A 15,945-nucleotide genomic window follows, 5' to 3' on the forward strand; every position below is an offset into this window, starting at 1 on the left:
ATGAAACTCACTGAGGCACAGAGGATAGAAATTCTTATTATAAGAGGATATGGCGATAGGGCAAGGACTCGAGAAGAAGTGTGTCACTTATTCAACGAAAAATATCCTAATCGCCAGCCAATTTCACATTCAACAATAACTAAAATTGAGCACAAGTTTCTTCGGCTCGGTTACGTTAGAGATGCTCCAAGAAGCGGTTGGCCAACGATTACTGATGAAAAAAAGTTGAACGTGTTATTGAGTGTTCAAGAAAATCCCCATGTTAATTCTAAAATGATAACTTCAAGTCTGGATATTGCGAAGGGAGCAGTTTTAAATGTACTGTGTCAAAATAAGTACCATCCTTTTAAGACGCAAATTCTTCAGGAACTTCATAAAAATGATTATGAGCGGAGTCTTCAATTTTGTGAACTTTTACAACAAATGTGCCTTAGAGATCCTAATTTTGTTAAAAATATTGTTTTTTCTGACGAATCCACATTTTACTTGAATGGTGAAGTCGACACGCAAAATTTTTGGTATTGGTCAGATATAAATCCTAACCGGATGAGAGAAGGGCATACACAGTATAGACAAAAAATAAATGTGTGGTGTGGAATTGTGGGTAACGTTGTTATAGGACTGATCTTTTTTAACGAAAATTTAACTGGTCGAAGATATTTGAAGTTTCTGGAAGATGATCTTGTTCCAACCCTTGCTACACCATTTCTTGAAGAAGAAAATCCAGATTTACCCAACCGTAATATTTGGTTACAACGAGACGGTGCCCTGTCTCATTACTCAGCAGAAGTTCGTGCTTATCTAAATAATACTTTTAAAAACCGATGGAGTGGCAGAGGGGGTATCATTGAATGGCCGCCAAGGTCTCCCGATTTAACCCCTCTCGACTTTTTTCTGTGGGGTTACCTCAAAGGTAAGGTTTTCCAAACTAAACCAATTGACATGGAGGACCTAAAGCATCGAATTACCCAAGGAATACGGTCAATCGCTCCAGAAATAGTTAGAAATATGCAAAAAGAATTGATCGATCGTTTAGGTTACTGCCAATTAACTAATGGACACATTTTCAACATTTAATAAAGTGATAAAACATTAATTGTTTTTTAATTTATAATTTTAAACTTTAACTCTCGAAAAATAAAAAGAAGTTTAGTTTAGGTATAGGATATTGTACAATTAGATGAATTTATTTTGTAAGTGCGTTTTATGATATTCAATTGTAAATTTCTCGATAACCATTGGGCTTGGGTATAGGAAATGCTACATGAAACTTGCTTAGAATCCGAAGTAGAATTTAAAAATGAAACATAAAATAAATGTTTCCATTTGAAAAAATGAAGTTTGTTGTCGTAACTTGGTTTTTGATTACCCTGTATACAAGAATTTACCGTCAGAAAAATCGCAGCCAAAAATAAAAATCGACGGGTCTCAGCGTTTTTTCCGAAAATAAACCGATGAATTTTAAATCAAATTGTTCCAGACTTTTTGTCCTCACTGTATGTGATTTATTGTGATTTCAAATCAATCTTAAAGCCAATTCAGACATGTGAACCAAATCCAGAAAAATCATATACTCAAAAGACTCAAGTACGTATTCCTTGCAGTTATGGACTTTGTATAAAGAGTGTCTAAGGAAATATCCCAAAACCTTTAGAAATTTATAGAGGAGAAAATGCTGATGAAAGATTTATAGAACGAAACACGAAACATGCAAAAAAAGATATAAATTATTAACGTAAAATGAAACTATGACAAATGTAGCTCTAAAAGGGTATAGAAAAGCAAAGGAATGCTATCTATGAAAAAAAGATTTTACTGAAAAAAAATCCAAAGATCCGCATGATCCGTATGATCCCGCCGCATGATCAGTATACAGGCTAATATAAATTTGCAGCGTGTAGAAACTGCAACTTGAAATACAAACAACCACTATTCATTCCAATTCTATTTCAAAATTTGATTGTCATTTGTTTATTAAAAATTTGGGTGAGGATAAAAGTAATCTGAAGCTAATCCCAGATAATGAAGAGAAATACATTTCATTCAGTAAACTTTTAACAATGGATGACGGTAGCTGTAGTGTATTAAGATTTATAGATTCATTTAGGTTCTTAGCAAGTAGTTTAGACACTCTGTCATCTAATTTAGAACATGAACAGTTGAAAGAAACGAAGAAATACTATAGCAATACACAGCTACAAGCATTATTCAGAAAACAAGGATCAAAAATAATTAGAAAAGGAATATATTTTTATGGATATATGGACTTATTTGAAAGATTTGAAGAAACTTCTCTTCCTCCAATAGATAAATTTTACTCCTCACTAACAAAAGAAAATATAAGTTGGTCAGAGTATGTTGAGGTTCCTTTGATAAACGAAACCACGAAAACAACAATTTGGTTTACGAAAGTGGACTGTATTAATTTTCACTTATATAAATAATGACAAAGTATTGGTCTAAGTATGAAGTGGGAGTTTGCTTAGTTGGGAAAATTACGAACTACGTTTACGATCACATGTCTAGAGCCAGCACTGGTCAAAAAAGAGCAAAATTACTGCGATCATCCCTTAAGTACTAAACCCAAGGAACTTCAACCAGGGGCGCACCAATACCAGAAGCCCTTACGGGCAATGGTCACGCCTAAGGTCATAAATCGCCGCCATCTGGCAAATACCTATACAAGTCGCTTTCATTGAAGCATTGTAGATCCGCCGAACTGCGGATCGCGGCAATGGTCCAATTCAGAAAGCTTCCTTTGACGGGTAGCGTATTTCCCAGCCATAAAGAGCCCTTCGATATGGTCTGATGGGTACGGTTGTCTGGCGCCCAGATGGAATCCTCCAAAGAAGTGTCGATACACATGGGCGTAACTTAAGGGATGAAAGTACAAATAAATTAACTAAGCAAACTACGTCAAGAAACAATAACCTAAAATCCTTAACAGAGTATGATTATGCTCAAACAGTCTGGAAATATTTTGAAATCAAGAATCTAGGTGAATGGCATAATCTATATCTAAAATTAGATGTTTTACTTCTAGCAGATATATTTGCGAATTTTAGAGATTTGTGTCTAGAAAAATCTTATGGATTAGATCTTGTTTGATATTATGCTACAATAGCATTAGTGTAATGTGCCGGGTTGGAAAAACTATACGCGAGTCAAAAATATAACACTTTATTAACTTCTCGATAATACAAGAGCGGAAGCGAGGCGTAAAGACCCTTTTATGTAAGTGTCTGTGAAGAGTCGTGAAGGTTTCTGCTGGACTTGAGCTTGGCTACTTGACTGACTTGCTGTTGTGTAGACGTACCCTATTTATATACATGATATCTACATGGACTTTACTAAAGTACATTAATAAGGGTAGTTTGAACCTTAAACAGTACTGAGACTTTGAGTCTCAGCTAATTACAATTTGATGGGTTGCTTATATCAGACAAAGGAATTGTGTTTCTACGTAAACATACATTCTAATTAAGTTCTAATATTGTCCTTAGGTTTCCAAGAGAAAGTAATATAAGTAATAATGTAAGAGGTTAATACATATAATATAATAATACATATGCGTAACCTGGGATGCTTTACATTAGCTTGGGATTGTAGGTTAAAGTATAGTGACGTTAGTCTTGAGTTATTAACAGATTATGAGATGTATTTGTTTTTCGAAAAAGCTTGTCCACTTATGTCCGAAGGAAGATTGCTCACCTGGGGAAATATTTTTATACACGAAACCACTATCAAAATAGCTCAAAATCTAAATTCATCGCGAACGTGATTAAAATAAAAACCTATGTTGCAAAATGATTATTAGATTACTAACTATACTTGCTCAATTCTAGCAGATATTCGAGGAGCAGCCGCTCTATTTTCCCTTCTCTTGTAGCAGCATAATGGGATCAATACCGCATGGTTTAGGCAAAGTGGTAATCCTTGCTTGTTTGGTAGTTACCAAATGACTACCTGGTCTTCGTTGAGAAGGACCGGGTTTATTTTGATCTGCTGAAATTTAAAAATTTGGTATTCGGACAAAGAACAACGTTCAACCTCTTCAAATATTGTGTTAAGAGGGTAGGTTTTATTTTAATAAAATGCACGCACATGTTCTCAAACAACTTTATTCTATCCTTTTCGGGAATCGAATGACCCACCATACCAAAAATGCATCAGAGTCACCCCCGAATGCATCTGTTTATCTTTAAAAGAATTAACACATACCATTCTACCTTCTTCCCACGCTCACAACCCTCAATCATTATTTTCACACTTATGTTAGAACAGACTGATAGGTGAATCGTTTTCTGCATTTTATGTTCCAGCCAAGATGATAAACAGACTACCTTTTACGACAAATGATTTATTCTAATTTAATACAGGACTAAACAATAAGGGGTAGTATGTACTTGATTATGGGAGCTAGTTATAATTGGGTATAAAGCATTAATGGGAAATAATGAACCTCAGACGTTTAATTGTTTTAAAATGTTTTATAAATAAACGTGATCTCATTGGATTGTATTGATTTATTCGAAGATACAATTGTGCTGACAGAAATGTTTCTACCGCATTGTGTCTTTGATACCCGGCTAGGCTTAAGAGACTGTTGCGGTTGTGTTAATTTGCGGATTGAGTGACTTTATAATCAGGTAGTCGTCTATCTTATCCGGAGCTTTCGATGCTCCCTGCATAAGTTGGTCCCCGTTTCGCCTCTGTTGAAAAGGACTGGTCGACGGAATGGGAAATTGCCCAGCTCCATCCCAGGCCTTTCACCCTGTAGAGCCATTAACACTTAGTTCGGAATCGGCTGATTTCGAGCCAGACACCTACATATAGGCCATAATTTGATTACGAAGCTGATTCATTTGAAAGGAAGTAAATACTGCATTGGCTTGGGCTTGTGCTGTGCGTGCTTATAAAGCCAAGAATACAGAATATCTCTGGTCGGCTTGCATACTCTAAAAAATTATTCTTGGTATTTACAATGCAAATTGTACCAAAACTTGTATTTGTCAAAAAATGTCTAAATATTGTACATCATATTCAACAAAAATATATAAATAGGACAGTCTAAAATGAGCATAAAATCATGTCGATGAAATTATCTTTTCCTCCAATGTATCAATTGCTTTTTGCAAGGCATTCAACTTTTCAGACGACGGTCCTGGAGGTCTTGGTAGTTGTCTTTGAGAATCTGGCGGGGGCTGCTGGGATCCAGGAGAGATTGGGTTCTTAAAAAAAAAGTAAAGACATTTCTCTGATTAAATTTTTTACGATTAAGCCAGTTTGAGAAATAGTTGTAGTAGAGGTCATTCCCACTCCAGTTCATGAGATATTATATATGTCGGAGATTTATTAGTTTTTAAGTTCTGTAGATGTAATATTAGAAGAGACAATAAAATGAAGGGCAGGCTGACAGCCTTCTTAAGAAAAAGCATTGTCGAGAGAGGTCACTAATACCACGACGCTCTTAAGTGGCCATGTGTGCTAATTATTTGGGTGACACTAAACTATTGGTTCCTTTGTAATAGGGACTAGAAGGTACTTTTCCCACGGTTCTGAAGGACTCACCAGAACTGGGAAAGTTAAGACAACAGGGACAAAGAACTGGCAGTTAATAGATTGACGAGCAGAAGAGCGGTCGTGGGGTAGTGAATTCGCTAGTCTGTCTTTTCATTCTTTGACTTTTAAAGAGATACCTTTCCTCCAAAATGGAAAACGCAGCAAACGCTATTCCGACATATGTTTAAAACACAAATGACATAATATCAACATTAACATAGTGCCTGTAACTTATAACAACAACAAAAAAAGAATGTAAATCATTTGCGTCAAAAAATTGAAAATGCTTTCGAAACTAGTCCAAGGCCTATTATACAAAAAGTAGAGGATGAAATTAATTTACGAGCAAATCTTTGTATTAGGGAAAATGATGGACATTTTGAACACATGTTAGATTTATAAATTTATTAATATTTTAAGGCTTTAAATTTGTCATGTATTCGTTAATGTTCACATTTCTCATAAAATTCTGTTCACCTTTATAAAAAAAACTCTGATAATAGACTCTTTTAAACCAAACAACGCTAGAAAATGTTATCATGTGATATATCGTTGAAAAGCCCTTAATAAGTACTTTCAGAATATGCGAAAATTTATTCAGGTCCGTATCAAAAAAAATAAGTTGGGGTCATTATTTCGAAAACTAGGCCAAGTATAAAATTTAGAAAATCACACACGTCAAGAGCCCATAAAAGTGTACATTTTTTTGGAAAAATCTTTAGTTTTCGATTTATTACGAGAATTAAATCTTGGCATTTTTCCCAATATCTCGAAAAATAAAAACAAAGTAGCAACACTGTTTCGGAATATTGACTAAGTCCTAAGTTTGACATATTTTTTCTAATTTAACCAACCTCGTATCTTTTGCAGTTTCCAAGATACCAATGGGGAGCATCGAAATTTTCACCAGCCTGTATAGTAATGTATTCAAACTGCTTTTCTTACATAGGATAATTTTTAACAATTTTTAGATGGACTTTTCAAAATCAACAAGTTTGCAAATTTTGTTGAGAATCCTTAAGTGAAAATAAACGAATTAACTCCAAAAAAAAATATCGAAATTCAGGGGTTAATTCTAGTAACCTCTAAATTTGGACCTGTAGTGAAAATGGAACTTGAGGAAAATATAGTATTTCTACCAAAACGAATGACTGAGCCGATGAAAGAAAATTATTAAAAAATTTGAACCAGACTAATATGTTTTTATCTTCAGGAAAATGCAGTCCGTCGGAGGATTAACTCCAACTCCAATATTTGACATTGAATATGTTTAACTGTAGGTAGTGTAAATACATTGAATTTTCTATATGGAAAATTTTCAGGTAATTTTCTTATTCACATTTTTAGTTGTTAAGCTGTTAAGGCCACTCTGAAAACTGTCTCGTTCCTAATGAATGAAACTTCACGGGTTAGCGATGAAACTCTACGCTTATTCCAGCAAATATACTCTATTTTAACTAGGAAAAAGAGCAAAAAATCAGGTGAATTGGAAAAGCGAAGATGGCTTAAGAACTTCAACAGATCAATTAGATCGCAAACGAAGGTTCTGAAAGAAACATCCAACTTTAAAAAAGCTTTAAAAAAGATGCATACAAATTTAGGACATTTAAAGCGCATTAGGTTATTATTATTTGATTGTTCGGAAAGTCGCCGCCGATTTTTAACGAACTTTGAAAATTAAAAGTGGTATAATAATAATCTGCTTTATTTAGTGATATATAAACCATTTTGTTGAATAACGGTTTGCCATCTTTTGGGTAGTTGCATAATCCCATTTTCAAAGAAGGTTCCCATCTTAGAGTTGAAAAAGTGGTGCAGGTGCTGTTTGCAGTCTTCCAAAGAATGGAATGTTTTTCCGTTCAATGAATTTTGCAAAAAGCGGAATAGATGATAGTCCGAAGGTGCCAAGTCGGGGCTATATGGTAGATACGGTAACACGTCCCATACGAACTTCAACAATTTTTGCCGGGTCACCAAAGACACATGTGGTATAAAGAATTGCCAAATGTGGTACAATTTACTCAAACAGTGTACTCATAATTTATGATTTTCGAAAATCGCAGTTTTTAGTTTTTTGCTTATATTTTGACAACCCCTGTGCATATTTTTAAATTTAGAACATTTTCTGAATTAGCACAAAAATGCGCATCTTTTTTCTAATTTGAGTCACCTTGTATCTCTTACCACTTCCATAATCCCCATCGAACTTACTTTATTTGGGACACCCTGTATATTATACATAGAAACTACTTATTTGGAGCAGTTCACACGGGTGGTGTTAACATTTCACAAATAGATAAACGTAGACGTGGCGCTAGAGCAAAATGGGAGAATATTAAATTAGCATTTAAAAGTAGGATTATAACAGATATAATTATTAATTTAGTACATAAAGATATAAGAAAAATTTCATGGATGCGGCTCACATATTTAAATCTCGAATTCCCAATATTTTGGAAAAACATAATTTATTAATTACTTGTTTTTGTGGAGAGTTCGTAATTTAAAAAAAATGATGAGGAAAAAACAGAATATAAATATTTTAATACAAAAAATTTTGTGATTGACTTAACTACAGATTTGCAGTGGTTTCAGGATAATGTATTTACTGAAATTCTAATAAAAATTGAGGACTTTCAAGCACAAGATAGTGGGTGGGCTCTCCGTTAAATAATTAGTCTAGAAATTAACATTAGTAAGTATGAAATAGGTAATGGTGGTTCATCATTTATTACTTTTCCGAAAACAATTGCCAAAAAACCTGCATGTGTCAATATAGTTAATAACGACCAAGTATGTTTCTTCTTTTGGAATATTATATCGGCCCTATTTCCAGTCTCAAAAAATGCAAAGAAAGTTTCTTCATATCCTCATTATAAGTCAGTACTCAATGTAGAAGAATTTAATCTTCCAATGACACTTAATCGAGTTCCTAAATTTGAAAAACTTAATAATATATCTATAAATATTTACATGCTTGAATTGCACGAGACTGGATTAATAATAAACAAAATTGACACAAAAAAACTGAATAGGCATGTTAATTTATTATTAATTCACAATTATTACTCACCAAAAATTCACGATTGTGAATCAGTTCCTGAAGATAACGTTAATATTGAAACTAAATATCACTTTTGTTGGATAAAAAATCTTTCACGCCTCATATATAACCAACTGAGCAAAGCAATGGTAAAATTCATGTATGTGACACATGTTTAAATTATTTTTTAAACGAACAACTGCTAAATCAACATTCTAGTTTATGTGAAAAGAAAAATCATTGCCATATACCATTTCCTACTAATTACACTCATGTTGAATTTAAAAATTGTCTTCAAACAGAGAGCTCCTTTTGTAATATATGCAGGTTTTGAGTCAATTTTAGAAAAAATTTCGACTGCGGAAAATAATAAAACTGGAGTTTATCAAGAACTTAGAGAGAGAGAGAAAGATAAATGAGACGCAAAACAATGTGCGACCAACTGATGATGATAATATCACAATTCATTCAAATATACTAAGTCTCATTGTAGGAATTCCCATATCCGATAGTGCAGTAATTTCGGACGAAATCAAATTATTATTTCTTCAGTTCTGCACTTCCTAGTGGATCCAAAAATTACTATTTAATTTGGAAGGAAAAGACGTATCGAAATACAAATATCAGAAAATAATTTTGAAAAGAATATAATAAAATTTATCAACGATTATATCATACCAGACACCCTATATCATAGTTATTTCAAAAATCCAGACATATATGAACCATTTTCTACAAGCATTCAATTCGATATTTCAAATGGCCATCAATAAAATTTATTAGATGTAGGAAAAGGTTAATCCATGTAACCAATAAAAATAGTATTAAGAAAGTTATTCAAAATTACCATGGAAATGACAAAACCTATCAATGAATCAAACAAAAATATTATTGGATAAATTACAAAAATTCAATTCAAACATTTATCAACGAATGTGAGGGAGAGACTTTTAACGTCCGCACTGTATGTACAAATTTTTAAATATAGAAAACATTTTAAAAGTTCATTAACATCAAGTTACTTTATACTTTTTCATAAAAATCGAAGTAACATCAATAAATACAAAATCTGTACCTCGGTGGTTTTGTGGTGGGGACATCCTTGCTGTTGGGTATAATGTGGTGGTACATGCGAGAGTGGAGCATCAGGAGGAACATGACTAGGGTATCCACCATATTGTTAACTACGATATGGTGGACCTTCCAGAATCGGCCGAACTGCTAAAACTATTGCTACATAATGAACAAAACATAAGTATACTTACATAAATATATATGTATTTTCTCACCTAAGTTGTAAAAATGCTGCTAATACTGCCACGAAATTCTGCTTCTCTACCAGACTTACAAATTGTAATGTTACGGTCTCTTGTCCGTCATAGACGAATAATTCTACAAACAGGGTGGCTTCATCGTCATCAAACGACGTTATATCAGTGTCTGTTAAATGAAAATACCCTTTCCCATTTTCGTCTTTGAAAGCTATATTTGCACCCTGATATACTGTAACAACCACGTTAGCTAGTTCATCAGCCCCTCTTTGGTACTTCACGACGTTGAAGCTGGACATTTTCTTTTTTACCAACTTGGTCTTCTGCCGTTCACGTTGAAAGTGACGAAAATCCATGATCAATTTTTTCATGTCCATTTTATCTAAAATAAAAACTACCTGCTTATTGGTTTTTATCATTGGTTTAATGCGTTCTAACCTATTCCAAGTCTCGCCCGCCGTCTGTCACTCTGTCGTCTCGTCCCAATAATAACAAGACTAGAGAGGCGCGTTGTATGTATAAATAGTTGCCTAAAGGATTACACAGGGCCTTCATTAATAATTGTCCATCGCGTGACCAAAAATTTAGGCAACCCACCATGCATCGGTTGGTTGGACTGTTTAGTTCCATAAAAATAAATCCACTAAATAAAATCAGCTGGCAAAATTTGTCACATGCGGTGCGAAGGGTACGAAATAAGGAAATAATTAATCTCTAAGATTATGGTTATGTTGCGGGAAAGTGCACTTTTATTGGAAAATATTTTATTTATCTACGAAATTGCGATTTGCCAATAAGGGCAGCGGCAAAATGAGGTACTGCTCTGTGACGTGACGCATTAAAGTTAGATTAAACAGTGGCCAAGTCAAAAAAGTGCACAATTTCATCAAAAGTTAAATGGACAAAAGATGCAACGCTACAAGGCCCATTGCAAGTGAAGAGAAACTAGCTGCCTTTTTAAAGTAAATCATTTAAATGTGTAATGTACTCATTATTATTATTATTCAAATTAATGTGAAGTTAAATTGTTTATATAGGTGATCACATTATGTGAGCCATTATTTTATTGTTCTTCAAGGATATTAATGGGGCTTAACAGTGAATTCTCCAAGTAATAGAGGTGTTATGTACCCCTATGCAGGGTGATAGGTTTGGTCAACAAAAACGCGTTGGTTCTACTAATCACTACTATCATCAACTATTCTGGTCGAGATTTGATTGGGAAGAGTGTGCTGTTTTTACCCTAAAGCTGTATTTATGTATATATCTCATCAAATAGAAGGGTGATTACAAAACTAATTACTATGCAATGTCTATTGGAAAAACTCAGGACCTTGGCTTAATTGCTTTATCTGTAGGGCCAAGGTTAAGTTAGTATTATTGGTTGGGCCAAAGGCCGAGTTTGTACAGAACAAATACAATTCTTCATGAGAAATACTAATAAGCTCGAATGTCAGTTAATTTCTCCTAATTCATAAGATAGGTACATTACAAATCTTCAAAAGGATTTGGACTATTTAAAAAAAAAAACTTCCAGTAAATTTACCTCCACATGCTTTATCTAACTATGAAATTTTGAAATATGTCAAAAAATTGCTTATACCATATTTTAGAGGAGTTTTTATGCGCAAGGAACTGTCAAAGACGATGAAGTATAATGAGAACGGCATAGTTAACTTGGATTCGTCAGAACATGAAGGTACACATTGGGCATCCTACTCAAAACGTGGTGATACTGTAAATTATTATGACAGTTTTGGAAATCTCAAACCACCATTTGAACTTGCTAATTATTTTGGAAAAAATGCAAATGTTTTTATAATAAAAAACAGGATCAGATTTTTGGTTCTTACAATTGTGGTCATTTGTGTATTAAATTTTTATATAAATTAAATAAAGTTGCTTCATAAATTTTAGTCATGTCTTTAATATTCTTCACCTTGCGAGATCGTCAATCAACGCTCTCTATAGATTTTCCTACTCCAATAGAATTAGATCCAAATTATCAATACGGTTTGTGTCTAATTGGCTTCCATTCATATAATTCGATTCCAAATAATCCGAATCGAGGAGGACAACAACATCTTCTTTTATCGCGATTCCAATAAGAAGAAGGAAATTTACAGTATAAAAATACCACCCGGTTCGTATGAAACAGATATTAATAATTATCTTCAAATCGAATTTGAGCAAAGATCAGTGGACTATAACATCATAATTAAAAAGAATAAAGAATCATTTTTCTTTTTGAAACCCTACAATAATACATTAAAGTGCGAAATATTTCTTAAACATTTTGCTATTGACTTCACGGGAGAAGACTCATTGGCTACACTTCTGGGATTCTCTAAGAGGATTTTAATGAGTGAAAAAGTAAATGATTCTGACCTTCCCGTGAAGATTGTAAAAGTTCGAACAATTCATATATGTAGATACTAATATAACACAAGGAGCTTACTACAACGATAAACCTTCACATACGATTTACGAATTTCCCATAAGTTCTAATCCAGGATTTTCCATTGATGAAGTACCGAAAAACTTAATTTATCTTCCAATCAACAGATCGGAAATCAATAACATTACTTTGAGAGTCTTAGACCAAAATTCTAATTTGATCAATTTTAGAGGTGAAGAAATAATTATACGTTTAGAATTGAAAAAATGGTTCTAATTGTTGAATCCTATAAAAGAAGTCGGGATATCTCATTTCACTCAGTGCTGAAACGCCAAGGCTCGAGTAAAAAACTAGTTGGAAACCTAACTTTAGAAAACAAACTGTTTCTCGAATCTATTGACTATGTTGTCAAGCCAGGTTTTAAATCTGTACAGGAGCTCCTTCACAGATAATTCTATTAACTATATAGAATTTCGAACTTACTTACCATTTACCAAATTTTTTGAAAAAAATGACATCATTGACATCTCCATTAACCGAAATGACTCTTGGATACTTTTGTGTGATGCTGCATTATCCATTAAGGGTAAACTTAATAAGATTAAGGGCAACGGAGAAGTACAATTGGTGAACAACGTAGGAGGATTTTTATTTGACACTATTATATATGAATTAAACGGTATTGAAATCGAACATGTGAAAGATCCGGGAATAGTCAGCTTAATTCGAGGCTACTTGTGCTACAATCTGGAACATTCCACTTGAAGGTAGCAAGTTGGAGTTTTCCTGATAATCGTAACGTGAACGCAGATGGGATTTTTTTTATGCGGATTTCCCTCAGTAATTTTTTGGGAATTTGTCAGGACTATCATACAGCTATGTGTGGTAAACATAATTTAAAATTGATCAGATCCAGGAACGATAATAATTGTGTGATCACAACCACCAACGATACTGAATTTAAAATCTCAATAAATAGTATCGAATTAAAAGTAAAACACATAATACCTAACGACATCATCAAAATTGAATTATTAAAACAAATGAAGAATGATTAACACATTCTAATGCCATTTAGAAAGTGGGAACTTCATAAATTGCCTACCCTTAATGAGGGTTCTACAAAGGAAATATGGAGTGTGAAAACTACTACTAATGTGTACTGTCCTCGCTATGTCATTATTGTATTCCAAACAGACTCAAAGAATAAAGCTGCTGTCGAAGTCACCAAATTTAACCATTTAGATATATCAGATATTAGATTATTTTTAAACGGTGAATATTATCCATACGAAAGATTAAACCTAAATTTTGCTACTAACGATTATGCTGATGCACACTATAATTACTGAGAATTCTCTCCAAGCTTTTCTAATTTGACTGAGAAAAAACGTTCCTTACTTGATTACGAATCTTTCAAAAAACATGCTCTATTTGTTGTAGATTGTTCAAGACGCAATGAAAGTTTAAAGTCGTCTACAGTTAACGTGAAAATCGAAATTGAATCAAGAAAAGGCATTCCCTCTAATACAAAAGCCTATTGTATAATTGTTCATGATTGCATTTTCGAACATTTACCTCTTAGTGAAATTGTACGAAAAGTAAATTAGTTTAACTAGTAGAATTGTATATGTGAGCATTCCTCGCTTATGTTAAGATTATCAAGTAATGCCATGTGACAATGACATGGTGGTTAGCCGTAAATTACTTCTAAAATAAGCATGAGGAAACGATAGTGGGTTGTTTATGAATTCCTTAACATAGGCCAGAGAAAAATTGATGATGGGTCAAGGAATCGTGGGAAAAGCCTGGAATGTGGCTTATCAATGCTCTTAAAAAGGGAGGGATGCGCTCAGGGGTGGATAAGACATGTGTATCGGGGGGCATTCCGGCCTTGGTTCTTGATAAGTAAAGGAGTACCTCAAAACTTGCTTTTGTTTTATTTTTTCATAACGATATCGAAATCTCACATATACATATATGGGTAAATAAAAAAAATATATTATACAATTGATTTATTTATAATTAGTAATTTTATACAAGTATCACAAAATATTTTATGAGATATTTCTGGTCCATCGATCACATCTTGGTCTCCACTTGTATCCACCCAGTGTCCCCAACAAGCTGTTGGGTCCAATGGAGGAAGCTTGTTTGATTCGAAATTCGTAGGAACAATTGTATTCCGCGACTCGAAGATCAAACTTTATTCCTCTAGTGTGAAGTCGACGGTTGACTGGACTTTCTTAAGGACCACTCTGAAGTTTACAGTCTCAGAGAAACTGCTTTCGAGAAACAATAACTCTCACTTTTAACTTGATATTTATTGTGTTTTTCTGCGTAATATTAAAGAAAGAGTTACTATTAACAAATGAGTAAATTATCAAATTTGAGTTAACGGATGAGCTCGAGACCATTCGCGTGGTGTCTCAAACCTAACTGACTTGTCAAAGTCCATCTAAAGTTCTAATATACATTCCACACAGAAATATGAATTAAAATTATACATTCTCACGCTGGAATATAAATTATGTCATTACCTAGACTAAATAAAAGATAAATTCAAAACGTAGGGTCGGACACAAAATGCTCGCACTTGAAGGCTCTCTTATCACCGCCAGACTAAATCATAGATTGGTGGTGACAAATTAATTGAAAAAAAATCTTAATAGATAATTTCATTACTAAGGTCCGAACACAAGGATCAAGCAATTCTAAGAGCAAGTCTTCCGGAACTTTTAAATCAGTTTTTAACACTTTAATAAAAAATTGTCTGATATCTCCTTTTTATAGAGGGTGTTAGTGAAATAACTTTCGTAAATTTAACCAGTGATTAAGAACATCATTTTGAACAAAAAAATTCCTTACAACAAGGGTCGAAAACCTAATAGTTTTTTCAAAAAAAATGTCAAAGTTGGTAACCGAAAAGCTATAATAAGGTTTAAAATTTGAATAAAATGTGGAAAAATGTACTTGACACATTTTGGTTGTTTGACGTGTAACAAAAAAACTTAAAATTATTCAACAATAACATTGCTAAAAGCAATCGAAAACTTAATTAATAACTTAAGCGGTAAAAAAAACATAAGTGGCAACGCCGCACTGAACGTTACCTAGAAAGAGAAATTTATTTTCGTTATGGTTGTTTTTTATGGCCCTTATAAGGGTCGCTCACCCACGTTGCGGGTGAAGTGATAAGGCATTGGAATGCGCAGTAAACAGATTGACTTAGTACCTCAATAGTACATGAGTTATGTAACCATTTGCACTTTATCCCATTTTATGTGACATATGATCCTGGGCAAAGATGCCTGGCGCCATGGACATGTGGAGCTTATTAGTGACCGTCAAGAAGGGACAAGACAAAAACCACCCTTATTTTTCAAATTTGTCATGGACTGTATGTCCTTCCATACTTTTAATATTTTAGTGTGATTTCGGTCTCGTTGAATGCATCTTCTGTCTACGTAACACGTAACACGTAACAGATTATTCGTAAAGTTAATTTGGGCGAGCTTTAAGTGATTTTATTCCGACTTATTAACAGTACCTAAGTGACAATGTATTCTGTAGGCGAGTATCATGACATGCTTTTGATCTATGTATGTAGAGGAATTACAAAATTCTGAAGAAGTTAGGCGCATTTACTAGGGTAATCCTTATCCAGAAAG

The 15,945-nt window shown here is 33.6% G+C and overlaps 3 protein-coding genes across 3 annotated transcripts in view; 2 read left to right on the forward strand and 1 right to left on the reverse strand.

The window, feature by feature from the left end:
• LOC136418209 (uncharacterized) overlaps positions 1-15,945 on the forward strand; it is a 166,165-nt gene that overhangs the window by 124,266 nt on the left and 25,954 nt on the right. The window lies entirely within an intron of this gene.
• LOC136418206 (piggyBac transposable element-derived protein 4-like) overlaps positions 1-15,945 on the forward strand; it is a 73,765-nt gene that overhangs the window by 48,167 nt on the left and 9,653 nt on the right. The gene's annotated exons all lie outside the window — the stretch shown is intronic.
• LOC136418169 (uncharacterized) lies at positions 4,644-10,348 on the reverse strand. Its single transcript, XM_066404136.1, has 4 exons — positions 10,315-10,348; positions 9,895-10,258; positions 9,681-9,838; positions 4,644-5,231 (listed from the first exon to the last, which is right to left on the reverse strand). The coding sequence occupies exons 2-3, from the start codon at positions 10,251-10,253 to the stop codon at positions 9,790-9,792; spliced, it is 408 nt and encodes a 135-aa protein (XP_066260233.1). The 5' UTR covers positions 10,254-10,258; positions 10,315-10,348; the 3' UTR covers positions 4,644-5,231; positions 9,681-9,789.

Source organism: Euwallacea similis, chromosome 33 (genome assembly GCF_039881205.1).
Source record: "Euwallacea similis isolate ESF13 chromosome 33, ESF131.1, whole genome shotgun sequence".
NCBI lineage: Eukaryota > Metazoa > Arthropoda > Insecta > Coleoptera > Curculionidae > Euwallacea > Euwallacea similis.

What these genes read in the sequence shown, in the direction of transcription:
- LOC136418169 (XM_066404136.1), bottom strand. Translation starts at nt 10,253, where the DNA reads ATGGACATGAAAAAATTGATCATGGATTTTCGTCACTTTCAACGTGAA. An exon ending in GCAGCATTTTTACAACTTAG is followed by an intron (nt 9,839 to 9,894) that starts GTGAGAAAATAC and finishes TTCATTATGTAG; the next exon opens with CAATAGTTTTAGCAGTTCGG.